This window comes from Homalodisca vitripennis, chromosome 4 (genome assembly GCF_021130785.1).
Source record: "Homalodisca vitripennis isolate AUS2020 chromosome 4, UT_GWSS_2.1, whole genome shotgun sequence".
Lineage (NCBI taxonomy): Eukaryota > Metazoa > Arthropoda > Insecta > Hemiptera > Cicadellidae > Homalodisca > Homalodisca vitripennis.
This window is the reverse complement of record NC_060210.1, coordinates 167,160,270-167,169,026: the sequence shown is the minus strand read 5'-3', so window position 1 is coordinate 167,169,026 and position 8,757 is coordinate 167,160,270. Positions and strand designations below refer to the sequence as shown.

Here is an 8,757-nt window from a genome sequence, read left to right as displayed (position 1 = left end):
CGGTAAAATTTAATTACAGATTATAATCTCAGATAAAGCATTGATGGCTAAATTTATGGATCGGGTAGTATGAGCTTAGGTATACCGACAGTTCATTTACAGTGTAGAAATATTAAATAACATTAAGTTTCCTGTTTTCATAATAATTTATTATTATTTCAAAATTATAGTATTTCTTGTTCTTACAGAAAACAGTAATGGCAGACTTTATTTACCTCATTCCTAAATGGTAATGTCTGAATATATGAAGATGTTTAGATCTATATTTGTGTGTATTAACTAAATTTTATTACGATAACAATAAATTGTTCAAATATCTTGAGGTATTTAGGCACAATATTTTATTTGGTGAGTTAATTTATGACAAATTGTAGGTGCTGACAGTGCAGCTACAGCACTAAACAATACCGCAAGAAATAGACAGTGGATGAACTGAAACAAGACTATAAACAAAAACTATTTATTCTCTAATCAAAAACATCTAAATTAGAATATATTCTTAATCAAACTTAAGTATTCTTAACTCAAATTATTCCTTAAACAAACTCATTTAACTTCATATAATCAAAAATTCAAAATATTATTGGTAATGTAATGGCTACTGTCTCATTGTATTAAATATCTATGGTTATAATATAACAAACAAATAAAAATCACTCTTTCGTGAAACAAAATAATCGCTTCCTTAACATATAATATTTATTAAAGATCCAAAGTTTCTATATTCTTAAAAATAAGTAGTTGACAGTATTCTTAAAATTATTCACAACTAAGGATCGTTTTAGGTATTATGTATAATCTAATCTATTTACAAATTAAACATTTAATTAATGCTATTAAGTGCACTTAATAACAATTTCAACAATCACTTTATTGTATGGAATAATAAGAATCTGGCTAGTTACTAAATATGAAAGTAGTGTGCATTATCTATTTACATTATCAATAATCATCACAAATTTAAAAACTACTTTAATCTTAAAAAAAGGAACTCAATTTGCACTCTCTTCAATGCTATACAAACAATATATACAACACATACTTATCAAAATATACTGTAAAATACATATCAAAACCGCTTACAGAAATAGCATTTAATACAACACCCATATTGCTTAACAAGTTTAGAATGTACAATTACTGTATAGTATGACTATCTTAGAATATATGTTACTCAGTCTTAAATGTATATTATTGAGATAAGAAACATTATCTAGTTTAATAAAACAAGTCATAGTTTACATACATTAGAATTAAAAATGAGAAAAAACAATTATTTCAATACATTATTTTAAAAACATTGTGGATGGAAATATTTGTTTTTAGTGTTGTTAAATGCAATAAATTATTACACAAACAATAAAGTACACAATAAATATACTTTAACATATGTTGTTGACAACTTTCAATAGTTAAATTATTGATATTTTATATAAATACACTTATAGTATATTTTTTGAACTGCAGAATGTATTAGAGCATATGTCAATACTTAGAGAAGTAACAACTTAGTAGTTTGTATATTGAAATAATGTTTTATTACAGAGCGATTCTTCAAACTTACATGCTTTATTAATCAAGAACTCGGTGACATTATGATCAAATATCTGATGTTAACTTATTCCAACACTGAAAAATGCATTAAGTAAGAAAATGTTACATAGTTAGTTTAGTTACTGCCTGGTATAGTTAAACTGCAGAGTACCGTCTAAATCTACCATTACATAGCCTTATCCAGCATTAACAAGTCTAATAACAATTATTATAACATTATCACAAAAACAATATTTATTTATAGTACACTATTTACATAACAATATTTAAACATACTACTTTAAGAAGAAACCCTATCTACTATGTACTGATGAGTAGCTCTTGTTATCCACAGATTCTATGCATAAAGAGCCAATCTATTGAGTAATAAATGTTCGTGTGAATTTACTGTGTTGAAATGTTTTGCAATAAACAGCAGTAATATACAGATCGATGTATATTAGTTGTGAACAAATCAACTCAAACATCCATTAATACGTGCTGTGTAAATTGTAAATAGGTTTACATTAACAAGGAAGTTTTTTTAATGTATAACAAACTTTAGGTTAGTAACCTAATTAAATAGTTTACAAGTCAAAACAAAGTATAAATCTGATTAATAATATTGATATTCAGAAGGCACATTTTTATCTCATTAATAATGAGGTTAGATTAGACAACTGTTGGTAGTGGAGTGGGGACAATGTGCAAGGCAAGACTAGACAACTGTTGGTAGCGGAGCGGGGACAATGTGCTGGTAGAAGAGAGTGTCAGGGTGAATGTAATGAGTAGTGGGAGGAAGAGAGGGTGGTGGAGGGTAGAAAACGGTGGGGTCATATACAGTATACTCCACATAATTAGGTGGACAGTAGGGCTCACACTCCACAGGGTGGTAGTATACCGCAGTAGCTGGAGCTGGAGCAGAGGCAGGAGGGATGTAGTGTGTCGGTACTGGTATGTTGGTAGTGCTGGACACTTCAGGCTGCTGAATCATGGGTGGATCGTAAGGCCGCCCTGTAAAAAATAAAATTACATACTGCTAAAAATATATTTCTAAACAAAAATGTGCAACAACTTTTGAATGATCTATTTTATTAGATCAACATTTTCTTTTCATGATAGTTTTACAATAGATGTTTAATGTTCCTTGTTTAAATTTCCAGTCATAAAATAAAGTAGATTTTACATTGTGTAATTGACAACTTATTTTAATTTTTAAGGCCTTCATTTTAATCCGTCTATGGGTCACACGTGAACTTTGTTCAAATTATAATTTATTTCTCTTTTTTTCAATGATTTAATCTATTTTTTTAATTATTATTTTATTTGTTCATTTTCTTGTTTGTCTATCAAGTACAAATTTTGTAATTGATTTTAAACAGACTTTGTAAAGACACAAGCCTTGAAATGTTGAGCATAGCTCAGAATTGGATGTCGATGAAATAATTATAATAATTTTGAGAAAAATACAGAATAAATAAATTGAGTATACTGTGAAAATTAATCTTAAACAATGTTTCTGCAAGTTATCGGCACATTTGATGAAGATATTTTGTTGGAGTAGTTTCATAAAAAGTTTTTAACCAATTAAAAAAATGAGGAGGTTATACAATTCAATCTGTTTTGTCTCCTTTTTTAGTATATGTTCACTAATGTACCAAAAACTACAACACTTATTTAGATTATATTTTTCTAAATGGAAGAGGACTGCCCCAGAATTATTTAAAACAAGAAATTACTGTAGATTACAGTTTTATTGCTAAAAACATATTTGTTTCACACAGTAATACCAATAGTGCATCATTGTTTGATTTAGAATAGTAGACAATAGACAAATATTTATTGTACAATACGTTTTCTGGTATCACAATGTAATGAAAACTGGTACATAGTCAATGATTAAAAACTACATAACTAAACCTATTCTAAAACATTACTTTCATACAAATCATTTTTGATACATAGATCTATAAAACATAAAAAAAAACATTGATTAAATCCGAGGCTAAACCCATTGCACGTATTTTTAAATATATATTTTTAATATTTGTTTTCATCATAAACTATCTTCAAAGAATTCATTTACACTATAATATGTTTTTTGACAAAGGGCTTCTTTTAATTTTTTTGTAAATGTAGATAAGGGAAGTTTTTTATATGCCTGTGGAATATCTTATATATATAAAAATCTTGAGTCACGATGTATGTTGCCAATAAACTCCAAAACGACTGAACCAATTTCAATCAAATTTCACATGTATCCGTAATTTAGTCTAACTTAGAAGATAGGATAGTTATTATCTGAATTATTCGCTTATGTCGTGAATATAAACGAATAAAATGAAGAAAAGTTTTCAAAGCGCCTGCACATTATAACCTGCAATTACGAGATAGATACGTATATTAAACAGTGAAACACTATTTGAAGGCGCTAAGTTATGATGTATAATTGTCTAAACTAAATTTTTGGTTGAACTTAAAGGTTGAGTGGTAGACCACTTTGTAATAAAATACATTATGCATGTACAATACATTTTTGACATATTTTCTTGATCGTGACATCAAGGTAAAATCTACATCGGGGTTGGAAATATAATTTACTTCAACCAGAAATGCTCATACGCGGGCAAAACTTACGAAAAGCGTGCGAAGCCGCGGGAAACAGCTAGTTATTATATAATTTCAAACCTAGATAAAGAGGACTAGTTTCAATTTTTTTAGTTTATGTGCCGGATATTGAAACAAATTACAATTTCTTGTGTGATATCTATGATTAAATTTGTATTTTTCAAATTGATCAGGATTCTTACGTACTAATTTAAGCATTTCAAAAATGTATATACATGGCAAAGTAAGGATGTTAATTTTTTTAAATAACGGTTTACATGTTGTTCTTGAGTTGCAATGACCTATTGCTCTAATAATTGACTTTTGACTAATAAAGAGTTTTTGCACATCTGAGCAATTACCCCACAAAGTAATTCCATAACTCAACATCGAGTATACATGGGCATAATATACAGCTAAACCAACTTCCAAAGATGTTATTCGAACTAGTATACTCAAAGCATACCTGGTTGAATTAAGTTTCTTATTTAACATATTGATATGGTCGGAAAAATTTAATTTAGTGTCTAAATGTATGCCTAAAAATTTTACTACGTGTGTATTATTACTAAACCCTTTACAAAAATGATCATTTCTTAATTTAAAGCGTAATGTATTATGCTTGTCTCAATTTAACAACAGACCGTGAATAAGGAAAATGTTGTGAAGTTTGTCAATGACATCTTTGGTGTCAAGTTCTAAGTCACTTAACATTTTTCGTCTAATTAGAGCAGTTGTATCATCTGCATATAAAAAGAGGCTACAAACTTCTTTAGGGAGGTAATTTGGCAGATCATTGACATAGACAATGAATAACAATGGGCCTAATATTGACCCTTGGGGTACACCATGTTTTACATCTGCCCAATTAGAACAATAGTTTCCTGATTTATTAGTAATAACTGTCCTCTGTTTACGGTTAAATAAATAAGAATTTAATATTGTAAGAGCTGTGCCTTTGACACCCATTCTTCTTAACTTTGTCATCATCAGTGTGTGGTTTACACAGTCAAAAGCCTTAGATAAGTCACAGAAAACCCCTGCAGTGTAACTTGACTCATCCAAGGCTTCAAGTATTATAAAATTTCTTTAAACAATTTCTAATTTGCCTTGTACCTCTATGGGCATCTGTGATGATCAACAAAATCAAATAAAACCTTACCTTGCATTGCCCTTATTTTGTTTTTGAACCTGGGAGCAATATTCTGAGTGCTATAAGTTGTGCTGTCTGGCTCACTGTTAAGTGAGACACCTCCAGGACTGTGCAGAACTGGTAGAGAGTCTGGTCTCTGAGCATACACGCCCACTGGACTCATCACCACAGCAGAATCTGCCAACAAAAACATAACAAAATAATATCTTGATATAGGAAAAGCGATTTTTAAATTGAGTTTAAAGTTTATAAATTTACACTGGAAAGCTGATGTGAAATAGTAAATGACCTGACATAAAATGAATAGGATGATATTATACAAACTAGTATTTTATATTTACTGTATTTGTCTGTTTACATTATGGGAATCCTCTTCCATCAGGGTAAATATCAAATCAAGTGTGGGCTAGGGTGAATCAGTAACTATGCAAGATGCTAACCATGTGGTATACATGGAGTAAAACTGTTTATTTTAACTTTCATTTATGCGAGGTTACTGTCACATAATTGTTTATTTGCAAAGTAAACCTAATGTATAAGGATTGCATCACTTACATCTACATATTTAAATTAGTTTAATTTATATACATACATATATATATATATATATATATATATATATATATATATTAATTTAAATTAAATATATATAATGTGCTTTTTTTTAAATTGAAAGAGTATTGTACGCATATTAAATTGAACACATAATGACAACAATGACAATGAATTGGGTTTCTTGGGAATAGTCTGAACCGCATCTTGATCATCACAATAGCCACCATCAACGATCTCCTCGCTGCTTAAACCGACATCTCCCCTTTCGGAGAGACTAAGCTGCTGTATAGAGCCATCATTTGTTCGGTCCTTATGTATGTCTGCCTGGTACCCTATATTTGCCATGACAGGATAAAGGCTTGAGCCATTTTAACACTTTATACTACATTTCCTGACTGGATCACCATAGTACGTCACGTATCCATTCATAGTTTCATTTCATGAGTCCACCATCAATCCACATCTACGTCAAAGATGTGGGGGGGGGGGGGGGTGGGGGGGGGGGGGGGTGGGGGGGGGGGGGGGTGGGGGGGGGGGGGGGTGGGGGGGGGGGGGGGTGGGGGGGGGGGGGGGTGATTAATTTTACCCCAAAATGGCCTAAGATTTATTTTGATTGTTTTGTTGTTTTTAAGGATCCATATTATGTAACTATTTTGCCTTGCTTTGATTACATTTCATTCCAAGATTTCAAGAAATTAATAGGTACTGAGATACAATTTTAATGTGTTAATTTTAATGTTGGGTAGGGTCCAATAAGCGGACCCGGTTTTTTATATAGAATATAATCATCGATACCTAATATTCGCATATCGAATCATAGACTATCAATCGATATAAAAAGTAATAACAATCATATGTTATATTAAAATGTGAATTTAATGATGTAACAAATAACCTTTACCATTACCTTCTTTTTTGCATCTGAAGACGACCATGTTAGCTCCTCTGACAGTTACATTTGTTACCTTTCCACAAATATCACATAATGGATTCTTAGGTACTAACCCCACATTCTGAAGCCATAAAAAAACATGTTTTATCGTCTTTTAAAGCAATTTCGTGAATCTTCCTAAGATTGACAGCCATTTTTAATACACAATGTTACTTATGTGAAATTAAAAATATTAATTAATTAGTATCGATTGATTATATCGATGGTTATGATTAAATAATATCGTTTGACAATTTCGATATAAAAAACCGGGTCCGCTTATTGGACCCTACCCTTAATGTTTAAAAGTGAACCCAAGTGATTGTACTCAATGTGTAGGCGGGTTAAATTGTATAATTTATCAATTTTCAGTATAGTGATACTGTATAGGGCTAGGCTACATTGAACATACTCAAGGTGGAGAAAATTGTTAATGTAACCTTCTGAATGCTACGCATTAGATCGTGGCTACAGTATATAACACAATCGGATGATTATCGAATGATAATGGAATTATCGATATTCATGACCATCCAAAGGACTGAAAGCTAAATGTCATACCAAAATAACGTAATAGAATTTACTATTACTTCAGCCAATCTTGCGATGGTATTTCTGCAGGTAGTGATGCTGTCAAAAGTACATTCATTAATAAAAAAGTAATAGTTTGTTTGATTTAAACTAAAATAGTACACGATTTTTCATTATATTCATAATACCAAATTTAAAATGTTGAAAACAAGTCTTCTCAAGATCGTTTTTTAGATATGTCGTGTTTGTTTATACTCTTCTTGCAGCGAAACACTATTTGATTTCTACCTTTAATTCTAGTTTTCATCTGTCAATAAAAAGCTGGACAATTCGGATTTAAAGGAGCAAGGTTATTATCTTGTAACCATTTAGAACATTGTTCACTGTTTATAAAAACATTTTGAGCCAATATCTGCATATATTCATCACCATTGATCTTGTTGTCACTAGCTTTTTCGTACATAAACGAAATAAAAACAGCTGGTAATGATGTCACAAGCAACAGCTTGTAATGACATCACTAATCTAAATAAAGAAAGCTGGCAATGATTAATTATGAATATCTTTAGGTCAAATGTTGTATTCAATAGTATCAGTATTTAAAATCGATAATCATAATTCAATTGTGTTGGTGACTGATTATTATACTGTAGCCTGTAATTTGGATTGACATTTTATTTTTGGTTTCGGTGGTTTAAATATAATCATGAATATCAATTAATTCAATTATGGTGGTGGCTGCTTATTATACTGCAGCCAGACTGTTTATGTTTATGGCAAAATATTTATGTAAGTACCCTGTATATATAAAACAAGAATAAATTACTATGAAGTCTGGAATCCACTGATTAAATAATGTTACTTTTCCTCAGATTCAAGTGATAATTATGAGAAGTTTCATTAATAGCATACTAATGTAACCCACAAGAAAAGAGTCCGATGGCATTTGGGGCAGAGTTTCATATTGCTGCTGGCCAACAGCTTTTCCCAGTATGACATGGCTATGGCCACATCTATTTGATTTACATGTAAATGAATGAAATTAAAGAACACCTATCTGATTATGGTAACAGCTGATGATGTTTGTTTATTGTAATAATTGTTGAGATTGATCAATAATTTTTTATACACATACAACTGGCCAAATTGTTGGGCTTCGGGTGTACAGTGAGGATGCAGACGGATCAGTTCCTATTGGACTATTTCCATGCTGGCTACTCTTTAACATATGTGATACAGTTATTGATATTTTTCTATTATTAGTTACTATCCTTATTTACTATGTACAGTTATAATAGATAATTCAACTATAACTTAACATGATTATTTCATTTCAGAATTAATCTAAATCAACAGTTGATGAAATAGCAACTGTTATTTTATATAGTTAATGTATTTTTCTGTTATTTGTATTTTTTCATGGTTTCCTTGGTTAAGGCTACAGTTT

General features: G+C 30.5%; 1 protein-coding gene across 1 annotated transcript; it reads right to left on the bottom strand.

The window, feature by feature from the left end:
• Positions 1-444: 444 nt before the first annotated feature.
• LOC124360565 (leucine-rich repeat extensin-like protein 1) lies at positions 445-5,501 on the bottom strand. Its single transcript, XM_046814290.1, has 2 exons — positions 5,303-5,501; positions 445-2,547 (listed from the first exon to the last, which is right to left on the bottom strand). The coding sequence occupies exons 1-2, from the start codon at positions 5,484-5,486 to the stop codon at positions 2,252-2,254; spliced, it is 480 nt and encodes a 159-aa protein (XP_046670246.1). The 5' UTR covers positions 5,487-5,501; the 3' UTR covers positions 445-2,251.
• Positions 5,502-8,757: the final 3,256 nt, after the last annotated feature.

Bases quoted from the DNA above. Each gene is read 5' to 3' on its own strand.
- LOC124360565 (XM_046814290.1), bottom strand. From the start codon at position 5,486: ATGTTTTTGTTGGCAGATTCTGCTGTGGTGATGAGTCCAGTGGGCGTG. The intron at 2,548-5,302 runs GTAAGGTTTTAT...TATTTTTTACAG, and splicing joins CAAAATAAGGGCAATGCAAG to GGCGGCCTTACGATCCACCC.